Raw genomic sequence first — 11,629 nt, 5'->3', positions numbered from 1 at the left:
TAGAGAGCTTATAGTACCATATTACCCCACTAGAGAGCTTATAGTACCATATTACCCACTAGAGAGCTTATAGTGTCCCTGCTGATGCCCCCCTCCTCTCTGCCTCCCTCTGCTTCATGGGTCGTGGTTATCTGGATCATGGACTATGCCTACTACTCATTATATGAATAATTTCTGTCATATTCATGTAATGTGCTGTAACTCTGTTACGTTGTTCATTCTGGTCACATGACATCTATTGCTTCTGTCCATCCAGGAGAGGGATCCTCCTCTGTTGCTCTCCTGAAGGTTCTTCCTGTTTTCCCTGTGAAAGGGTTTTTACTTTCTTTATTAGGAGTTGTTCCTGATCCGATGTGAGGTCCTGGGTCCTGTGTGTGTGTGTGTGTGTGTGTGTGTGTGTGTGTATATATGTGTGTATGTGTGTGTGTATATGTGTGTGTGTGTATATATGTGTGTATGTGTGTGTGTATATGTGTGTGTGTGTATATATGTGTGTATGTGTGTGTGTATATGTGTGTGTGTTTGTGTTGTTTTCCTGATCTTTTCTCTTCACCTGTTAAATCCTTTAAATCCTTTAATCTCCAGCTGCTGATTAAACAGCGTCTGATGTTCTGGTCTCTGGTCTCTAGTATCTGGTCTGTGGTCCTGGTTCTTGTCTCTGGTCTCTCTGGTTCTGGTTCTGGGCCTGTGTTTCTGGTCTCTGTGATTCCGGTCGTAGTTCTGGTCCTGATTCTGGTTCTGGTCATTGTGGTTCTGGTCATTGTGGTTCTGGTCCTGGTCCTGGTCTCTGTGGTTCTGGTTCTGGTCTCTGTGGTTCTGGTTCTGGTCTCTGTGGTCCTAGTCCTGGTTCTGGTTCTGGTCTCTGTGGTTCTGGTCCTGGTTCTGGTTCTGGTCATTGTGGTTCTGGTCATTGTGGTTCTGGTCCTGGTCCTGATCTAGGTTTTGGTCTCTGTGGTTCTGGTCCTGGTTCTGGTCCTGATTCTGGTTCTGGTCTCTGTGGTTCTGGTCCTGGTCCTGATTCTGGTTCTGGTCTCTGTGGTTCTGGTCCTGGTCCTGGCCCTAGCCCTGATTCTGGTTCTGGTCTCTGTGGTCCTGGTTCTGGTTCTGGTCTCTGTGGTTCTCGTCCTGGTTCTGGTTCTGGTCTCTGTGGTCCTGGTCCTGGTTCTGGTCTCTGTGGTTCTGGTTCTGGTCTCTGTGGTCCTAGTCCTGGTTCTGGTTCTGGTCTCTGTGGTTCTCGTCCTGGTTCTGGTTCTGGTCTCTGTGGTCCTGGTCCTGGTTCTGGTTCTGGTCTCTGTGGTCCTGGTCCTGGTTCTGGTCTCTGTGGTTCTGGTTCTGGTCTCTGTGGTTCTCGTCCTGGTTCTGGTTCTGGTCTCTGTGGTTCTCGTCCTGGTTCTGGTCTCTGTGGTCCTGGTCCTGGTTCTGGTCTCTGTGGTTCTGGTTCTGGTCTCTGTGGTCCTAGTCCTGGTTCTGGTTCTGGTCTCTATGGTCCTGGTTCTGGTCTCTGTGGTTCTGGTTCTGGTCTCTGTGGTCCTGGTCCTGGTTCTGGTTCTGGTCTCTGTGGTTCTCGTCCTGGTTCTGGTCTCTGTGGTCCTGGTCTGGTGATTTTTATCCTCTGCTCAGTTATTGAAACAAATTGAAAAAAATGAAATCAGAAAACAGAAAGTTTGTTTTCTCTTTTTCTTCTTCTTATTTATGAATGAATGAATAAATACTGTATTAATCCTCAAGGGGAAATTTGGTGTCGAAGTAGCAGCAATTTACAGACATAAACATTACATATAGAAACAACAGGGATGAAAGATATATATTCATTTAGGAATTAAATTAAACGTAAACAACAGAAGTGCAAAAAAGCAAAGTATGTTTGTGTGTATGAAGAAATAAACAAACTAATAATAAGCTGATGTTTTGTTTATTCGTTGCTAAAAGGCTTGTTTGCAGCTGGATGAACTGATGAAGATGAAGATAATGATGAAGAGGAAGAGGCTTCACACAGAGCCTCAGTCCTCCGTCGTTCAGTGAAGCTGAGCGCTTCACCAACTCTTCTTCCTTAATACTACTATTATTAATACTAGTATTACTAATACTATTATTATTACTATTTAGGATATTCTCAGTGTTGTCTTCCTTTGGATAATTTCTGCTTTTTGTGTCTCAGGTAAGTTTATTATATTTATTATTACTTAGTTTTTCTTAATGATATTTTGTAGGTGAAAAAACATTTCAAAGTTAATTATCGTGATATTTTCATGATAAACGAGTCGCAGCGTTTTATGTTTATTTGAGTTTTTGTTCAATATATTTTATTTATTAATTTCCTTTGTAATGAAGTTGTTTTAACTGACATGTTTATTATGCAACAACCACACACATAAATATACATATATATTTAATAAAATACGATTTGATGCAAAACAAGTTTCATATTCTAAGAACATAAACAGGGAAATTAATCAACGGTAATCATTTAAATCATTTTAATGGAGATTTAAATGCGATGCTGAAACACGCTGAATGAGATCCACTTCTTCCAAATATCATCTCATATTTATATACTAATGATTGTATATTTAGTGTGTTTGGAACATATTATTAATACTGCTTCAAACATTCTTAAGCCTAATAAATACAAAAATAATTGAATATCATGAATTAATATAATAATAAGAATTATTATTATATATAAAATACAATAATTACTGTTTATAATAACACTAAACATTATAAACTACAGCACAGTAACTAACATTATTAAATGTGTTTTATTCATTTCATTTTGTTTTAATTTAAATATCCGTGAATCCGTGTTGTAAAGAAAATTACAACTATTATACAACACAATGTGTTTTATTCATTTCATTGTGTTAAAAACAGATGAAGGTGGAGGGTCTCCAGGAGGACGGGGAGTCTGGTTCTGACCGGGCTCCCGCCGGCGGGGTGGCCGGGCCCCCGTGCAGCTCGGCTGAGCGTTGCATGTCCCGGCTGCTGAGCGCCGTGGAGAGCGAGCTGCAGGCCGGGCGAGAGAAGGGCGACCCGACGGAGAGGGAGCTCCGGGTCTCGCTGGAGGACCAGGAGCTGTGGAGCAAATTCCAGGTCCTCACCAACGAGATGATCGTCACCAAGAACGGACGGTAAGGCACCCACCTGGGGTCAATAACCACCTGGGGGTCGTTAACCACCTGGGGGTCGTTAAAGTACCTGGGGGTCGTTAACCACCTGGGGGTCGTTAACCACCTGGGGGCTGTTAACCCACCTGGGGGTCGTTAACCACCTGGGGGCTGTTAACCCACCTGGGGGTCGTTAAAGTACCTGGGGGTCGTTAACCACCTGGGGGTCGTTAAAGTACCTGGGGGTCGTTAACCACCTGGGGGTCGTTAACCACCTGGGGGCTGTTAACCCACCTGGGGGTCGTTAACCACCTGGGGGCTGTTAACCCACCTGGGGGTCGTTAACCACCTGGGGGTCGTTAACCCACCTGGGGGTCGTTAACCACCTGGGGGTCGTTAACCCACCTGGGGGTCGTTAACCGACCTGGGGGCTGTTAAATCACCTGGGTGCTGTTAAACCACCTCGGGATCGTTAACCCACCTGGGGCCAAGAACCACCTGGGGGTCGTTAACCCACCTGGGGCCATTAACCCACCTGGGGTCGTTAACCCACTTGGGGCCAAGAACCACCTGGGGGCCGTTAACCACCTGGGGTCGTTAACCCACCTGGGGTCGTTAACCCACCTGGGGGTCGTTAACCCACCTGGGGGTTATTGACCCACCCACGTTACAACTGTTTAGTTTAGAGTGAACGCGCAGTGAGCTCTTTAGTTTGGTGGTAAACAAATGAATCTATGAATCTGTAGCTATTGTCGAGTGTTTCTACGAACATAATTTGTTTGTTTTCTGAATATTTTAGAGGTGAACAGGACCAACAGGTGTTGACTCCAGATCACGGCGTGAGTGTTTCTGCCGAAGGCGTGTTGACCGAACTCTCCATTCACACCTGCAGAGCTCCACTTCACCTGCTTTTACTGCTGCAGAGAGGAGATCTGCTCAGTCTGTTTATTCTGCTCTCCACCCGGCTTTCTCTACGACCCCAGCTATGGGTCGTTCGTGGTTAAACCAGCTGTGGGTCGTTCGTGGTTAAACCAGCTGTGGGTCGTTCGTGGTTAAACCAGCTGTGGGTCGTTCGTGGTTAAACCAGCTGTGGGTCGTTCGTGGTTAAACCAGCTGTGCGCTGTTATATAATCGTAATCCTCATAAACATTCAGGTGTGCTGTGTTTGTGCAGCCGCATGTTCCCGGTGCTGAAGGTGGGCGTGTCCGGTCTGGACCCCAGCTCCATGTACTCCTTCCTGCTGGACTTCGTCCCGGCTGACGGCTGCCGATGGAAGTTCGTGAACGGGGAGTGGGTGGCGGCGGGCCGGGCGGAGGGCCGCGGCGAGGGGCGGGGCCACGGCGGCGTCTATATCCACCCCGACTCGCCCAACTTTGGAGCTCACTGGATGAAGGCGGCCGTGACCTTCAACAAAGTCAAACTGACCAACAAGGTCAACACGGGAGGACAGGTGTGGACTCCTTCTTCTTATGTCTCCTCTTCACTTCCTTGCTTCCTTCCCTTATTCTTCTTCTGTGCATTATCCAGCTCTCCATGTCAAGAGCGCTCCTCCTCTCTCTCTCTGTATTGTGCCGGAGTGGGCGAGAGACTACGGCCTCTAATTAACCACTTCAGTGCCTCTCCTCGCTCTCCTTCACCTGCTCGCCCCCCTCTAACCACAGGAACTGGATTAAGCGCTCTTAATTGGCCGGCGGCGGTTTAATGCACTTTCTGTGGAGAGGCCTCCAGAAACACACAAACACACACTCCAAAAATTGGCAATAAAGTTGTTTATATTTACCCCATTATCCGTGTCCCCACACACACACACACACACACACACACACACACACTCACTGTAATGCAGAGCTGGAACAGAGAACTCGGCCATAATGAAATAATTGCTCAGTTTATTTGTACATTATGGTAATTATGTTTTTTACCGGAAAATTAATTTACCCATCATGCTTCAGGTGGATGAGAGAGAGAGCCAGAGAGCCAGAGGTAAACTATATTTGAAACACACACACACACACACACACACACACACACACACACACACACACACACACACACACACACACAGAGTGGCGGGGTCAGCCAGCCTCTCAATCTGAATAGAAAACAGTTTGTTTTTGTGTGTCTGCCTGGAGAGCTGGGATTGGTTAATTGGGCCTCGTTATTGAGGGGGTGGGGGGGGGGAAGAGAGAGAGAGAGAGAGAGAGACACACACAACGTTGGCTCTGATCCAGAAACAACACCCGTTTTAGTTTTCATTCAAACTTCAGCTCAGCAACTTTATTCCCTCTGTGTGACTCTGTGTTTAAGTACACTGTTGAGGTACTTGTACACATGTATGTCTCAGTAAAGATACATGTATAAGTACATGTATACCTGTGTGTTGGCAGATGGTGCTGAACTCGCTGCACAGGTACGAGCCTCAGCTGCACATCGTGTGCGTCGGCTCTCGTCATCGACTCGTCTGCAACGTTTCCTTCAAGGAGACGCAGTTCATCGCCGTCACGGCCTACCAGAACGAGGAGGTACAAGTACACGCAGCGCGTACAAGTACACTACAGTACTGTGTGTACAGCTTTTAGAGACTGAAAGAGAAAGAATATGTTTTATTTATTCAATTCTTTAACTGCTTGTTTTATTCCTGTAAATGTTTCTTGTATATATTATATTTATATATGTATATAAGAACTGAAGAGAAATTAGCGTTAATTCATATGAATAGAATGTCACAGTTTCAGTGTTTTTTCATGTGTTTCTCGTGTATTTTGGTATGATTTTGAATGAGTTTTGTGTATTTTTTGTGTGTTTTTTGTGTGTTTTTGTGTGTCTGTGTGCAGATCACGGCTCTGAAGATCAAACACAACCCGTTTGCCAAAGCTTTCCTGGACGCTAAAGAGAGGTGATCATGAAATACAATCTATGTACACAAGTACTCTCTTCTACTGCTTTCTATGTATTATTCATTTATAAATAAATAAATATATATATATATATATATGTATCTATAACACACACACACACAGCGGTGTCACGGTAGCGTTTGATTTCTCCACAGGAACCCGGGGGCCGGGCGCGTCCTGGAGTCCTCAGAGCGCGTGGCGGTTCAGCCGTGTGAGTTTTATTCAGCAAGAAAAATACTTTTTATATTTAAATACAAAAACATAATTTCAGAAAATATGTATTTGTACAATATAAGGTATTGTTTTGGTACACATTTTTATATTTGCATTGTTATTGTTCCATGTTTATATTCAGTATATTTCCCATTAATTATAAGTATTTACATATTTAGTCATGTTTGTTTTAATTAGAATATTTAATAATTTGATTTACAGTATTTATAGTACACATAAATAATAATAACATATGTAAATGACAGAGAGAATGCAGAATCAAAGTTTTGAGTGTGAGGCACAGTGGGTAATCGAGTTCACAAGCACAACTCAGAGGCAGGTGGCAGGCAAAGCTCTTTAGTCGTGGATTCAGGCAAAGGTCAAAACCAGGAGATCAAACCAACAGGAGAACAAATCCGATAAGGGGCAGGCAAAATCCAAGGTCGGCAAAACAGGCATAAACGGGGTCAGAACAGGTAGGCAAAAGGTACAAAGGTACGCTGGAGAGTTTTGGCACAATGGACAAGACAATCTGGCAGAGGACACGTGCAAGTGAGAGGACCTAAACAGTGAGCTGATGAGGGAACGGCTGCAGGTGAGCTGGGCGGGAGGGCCAGGTGACGTGATGAGGGGTAATCAGGTGTGAGGCAGGATCTGGAATGACAGGAGAGTGGTTAGACCTGACAGACAGGATGAAAACACTTAATATGACGGGGAATCCGTGACATTGAGCCATGTAACATTCTATTTATGCATTTTATTTATATGTATATACAAATATATAATATTAATGTTGTTAATGTATTTATATATATTTGTATAATATTAATGTCAATGTATTTATATACTATTAATGATGTTAATGTATGTATGTATATATATATTTATTTATGTATTATTTATACAATATTAATGTATTTATATATTTATTTATATCATATTAATGTTAATGTATTTATATTTAAATATGTTATATTATTAATGCATGTATATATAGTTGTATTTATATATATATAATATTGATATTTATATATCTATGTATTTATATCATATTAATATGAATGTATTTATATATTTAAGGCTGGTCGCTGTGCTCGGCTGGAGGGGGCGGAGCTTATCCCTACGCCGGCCTCCCGCTTGCCTCACACCATCACCATGGTTACAAGCACCACGGTTACCCGGGCCGACACACACCTTACACACCTCCCTACCTGCAGCACCGCACACACTCCTCAGGTAGGGGTGTGTGTGTGTGTGTGTGTGTGTGTGTGTGTGTGTTTTTACTGCTTGTTTACAACATGAATGTGTTTACATGTATATGCATTTGTTTACATGTATATGTATTTGTTTACATGTATATGTATTTGTTTACATGTTGTGTGTTTGTTTACATGTATTTGCTTACATGTTGTGTGTTTGTTTACATGTATGTGTATTTGCTTACATGTTGTGTATTTGTTTACGTGTTTGTTTACATGTGTATTTGCTTATATGTATTTGCTTACATGTTGTGTGTCTTTTTACATGTATATGTATTTGCTTACATGTTGTGTGTTTTTTTACATGTATATGTATTTGCTTACATGTTGTGTGTTTGTTTACATGTATTTGTTTACATGTTGTGTGTTTGTTTACATGTATATGTATTCGCTTACATGTTGTGTGTTTGTTTACATGTATGTGTATTTGCTTACATGTTGTGTGTTTGTTTACATGTATATGTATTTGTTTACATGTTGTGTGTTTGTTTACATGTATATGTATTTGTTTACATGTTGTGTGTTTGTTTACATGTATGTGTATTTGCTTACATGTTGTGTGTTTGTTTACATGTATATGTATTTGTTTACATGTTGTGTGTTTGTTTACATGTATTTGCTTACATGTTGTGTGTTTGTTTACATGTATATGTATTCGCTTACATGTTGTGTGTTTGTTTACATGTATGTGTATTTGCTTACATGTTGTGTATTTGTTTACGTGTTTGTTTACATGTGTATTTGCTTATATGTATTTGCTTACATGTTGTGTGTTTTTTTACATTTATATGTATTTGCTTACATGTTGTGTGTTTGTTTCCATGTATGTGTATTTGCTTACATGTTGTGTGTTTATTTACATGTATATGTATTTGCTTACATGTATATGTATTTGCTTACATGTTGTGTGTTTGTTTACATGTTTGTGTATTTGCTTACATGTGTGTTTGTTTACATGTATATGTATTTGTTTACATGTTGTGTGTTTGTTTACATGTTTGTGTATTTGCTTACATGTTGTGTATTTGTTAACATGTTGTGTATTTGTTTACATGTATTTGATTACATGTATGTGTATTTGCTTACATGTTGTGTATTTGTTTACATGTATATGTATTTGTTTACATGTATGTGTATTTGCTTACATGTATATGTATTTGTTTACATGTTGTGTGTTTGTTTACATGTATTTGCTTACATGTTGTGTGTTTGTTTACATGTATGTGTATTTGCTTACATGTTGTGTATTTGTTTACGTGTTTGTTTACATGTGTATTTGCTTATATGTATTTGCTTACATGTTGTGTGTTTTTTTACATGTATATGTATTTGCTTACATGTTGTGTGTTTGTTTACATGTATTTGTTTACATGTTGTGTGTTTGTTTACATGTATATGTATTCGCTTACATGTTGTGTGTTTGTTTACATGTATGTGTATTTGCTTACATGTTGTGTGTTTGTTTACATGTATATGTATTTGTTTACATGTTGTGTGTTTGTTTACATGTATATGTATTTGTTTACATGTTGTGTGTTTGTTTACATGTATGTGTATTTGCTTACATGTTGTGTGTTTGTTTACATGTATATGTATTTGTTTACATGTTGTGTGTTTGTTTACATGTATTTGCTTACATGTTGTGTGTTTGTTTACATGTATATGTATTCGCTTACATGTTGTGTGTTTGTTTACATGTATGTGTATTTGCTTACATGTTGTGTATTTGTTTACGTGTTTGTTTACATGTGTATTTGCTTATATGTATTTGCTTACATGTTGTGTGTTTGTTTACATGTATATGTATTTGTTTACATGTTGTGTGTTTGTTTACATGTTTGTGTATTTGCTTACATGTTGTGTATTTGTTAACATGTTGTGTATTTGTTTACATGTATTTGATTACATGTATGTGTATTTGCTTACATGTTGTGTGTTTGTTTACATGTATATGTATTTGTTTACATGTTGTGTGTTTGTTTACATGTTTGTGTATTTGCTTACATGTTGTGTATTTGTTAACATGTTGTGTATTTGTTTACATGTATTTGATTACATGTATGTGTATTTGCTTACATGTTGTGTGTTTGTTTACATGTATATGTATTTGTTTACATGTATGTGTATTTGCTTACATGTTGTGTATTTGTTTACGTGTTTGTTTACATGTGTATTTGCTTATATGTATTTGCTTACATGTTGTGTGTTTTTTTACATGTATATGTATTTGCTTACATGTTGTGTGTTTGTTTACATGTATTTGTTTACATGTTGTGTGTTTGTTTACATGTATATGTATTCGCTTACATGTTGTGTGTTTGTTTACATGTATGTGTATTTGCTTACATGTTGTGTGTTTGTTTACATGTATATGTATTTGTTTACATGTTGTGTGTTTGTTTACATGTATTTGTTTACATGTTGTGTGTTTGTTTACATGTATGTGTATTTGCTTACATGTTGTGTGTTTGTTTACATGTATTTGCTTACATGTTGTGTGTTTGTTTACATGTATGTGTATTTGCTTACATGTTGTGTGTTTGTTTACATGTATTTGCTTACATGTTGTGTGTTTGTTTACATGTATATGTATTCGCTTACATGTTGTGTGTTTGTTTACATGTATGTGTATTTGCTTACATGTTGTGTATTTGTTTACGTGTTTGTTTACATGTGTATTTGCTTATATGTATTTGCTTACATGTTGTGTGTTTTTTTACATTTATATGTATTTGCTTACATGTTGTGTGTTTGTTTACATGTATGTGTATTTGCTTACATGTTGTGTGTTTATTTACATGTATATGTATTTGCTTACATGTATATGTATTTGCTTACATGTTGTGTGTTTGTTTACATGTTTGTGTATTTGCTTACATGTTGTGTGTTTGTTTACATGTATATGTATTTGTTTACATGTTGTGTGTTTGTTTACATGTTTGTGTATTTGCTTACATGTTGTGTATTTGTTTATGTGTTTGTTTACATGTGTATTTGCTTATATGTATTTGCTTACATGTTGTGTGTTTGTTTACATGTATGTGTAATTGCTTACATGTTGTGTAGTTGCTTACATGTTGTGTAGTTGTTTATGTGTAGTGTATTTTGCTCTGTTGCTCTCCCTCAGGTTTCTTCCTGTTTTCCTTGTCAAAGGGTTTTTACTTTCTTTATTGGGAGTTGTTCCTGATCCGATGTGAGGTCCTGGGACAGGATGTTGTGTTGCAGATTGTAAAGCCCTCCGAGGCAAACTTGTATTTGTGATGTTGGGCTATATAACATAAACTGAATTGAATTGTATTTGTTTACATGTTGTGTGTTTGTTTACATGCTGTCAGATGGGTGGAGCTCCTCCTCTTCCTCCTCCAGCGCTGCTTCCTCACAGCCTCCTCCTCCTCACAGCTCCAGGTGAGGCTCACACTATATTACCATATTACCACATGAGAAGCTTGTTTGATGTATACTTACAGTATACATTTGTATATATGTATATGTATTTATATATTTATACGTTGTTGTGTTTGTGTTCAGTCAGTATCCCTGTCTGTGGACGGTTGGATGCAGTGAGCTAAGCCCCTCCCACTCACCCTGCGGGGCTCTCCATGGACCAATCAGCAGCGAGAGCCTCATGCAGCCACCCAGTCACGGTCGAGTGGGTGTGGCCGGATGGCCACCTGGCCCCACCCACTCTTTCTGAGGATGGATGTGATTGGCCCAATGGAAGTGAAGACCACTTGTGCTCTGTGAATACTACCACTGAGTATCTGTGTCTTTTTGTAAACACTACTCGCTACTGGTATCTACTGGTGGCTACTAGTATGCACCAGTAGCTATGCATACTCACTACTGGGGGCTACTGGTATCGACTGGTGGCTACTAGTATGTACCAGTAGCTATGCATACTCACCACTGGGGGCTACTGGTATCTACTGGTGGCTACTAGTATGTACCAGTAGCTATGCATACTCACTACTGGTGGCTACTAGTATGCACCAGTAGCTATTCATACTCACTACTGGGGGCTACTGGTATCTACCAGTAGCTATTTGTACTCACTACTGGGGGCTACTGGTATCTACTAGTGGCTAATAGTATGTACCAGTAGCTATTTGTACTCACTACTGGGGGCTACTAGTATGCACCAGTAGCTATTTGT

At 39.9% G+C, this 11,629-nt stretch overlaps 1 protein-coding gene across 1 annotated transcript; it reads left to right on the top strand.

Moving 5' to 3' along the window:
• Nucleotides 1-2,874: 2,874 nt before the first annotated feature.
• LOC306752933 (T-box transcription factor TBX19-like) lies at nucleotides 2,875-11,170 on the top strand (the record flags this gene model as incomplete). Its single annotated transcript, XM_079236767.1, has 8 exons — nucleotides 2,875-3,131; nucleotides 4,281-4,557; nucleotides 5,495-5,629; nucleotides 5,942-6,003; nucleotides 6,160-6,215; nucleotides 7,298-7,453; nucleotides 10,812-10,881; nucleotides 11,005-11,170. The coding sequence occupies 8 exons, from the start codon at nucleotides 2,875-2,877 to the stop codon at nucleotides 11,168-11,170; spliced, it is 1,179 nt and encodes a 392-aa protein (XP_079092893.1).
• Nucleotides 11,171-11,629: the final 459 nt, after the last annotated feature.

Source organism: Taurulus bubalis (genome assembly GCF_910589615.1).
Source record: "Taurulus bubalis genome assembly, chromosome: 21".
NCBI lineage: Eukaryota > Metazoa > Chordata > Actinopteri > Perciformes > Cottidae > Taurulus > Taurulus bubalis.
Note: the sequence above shows the minus strand (reverse complement) of the source record. Positions and strands in the feature narration are given on the sequence as shown.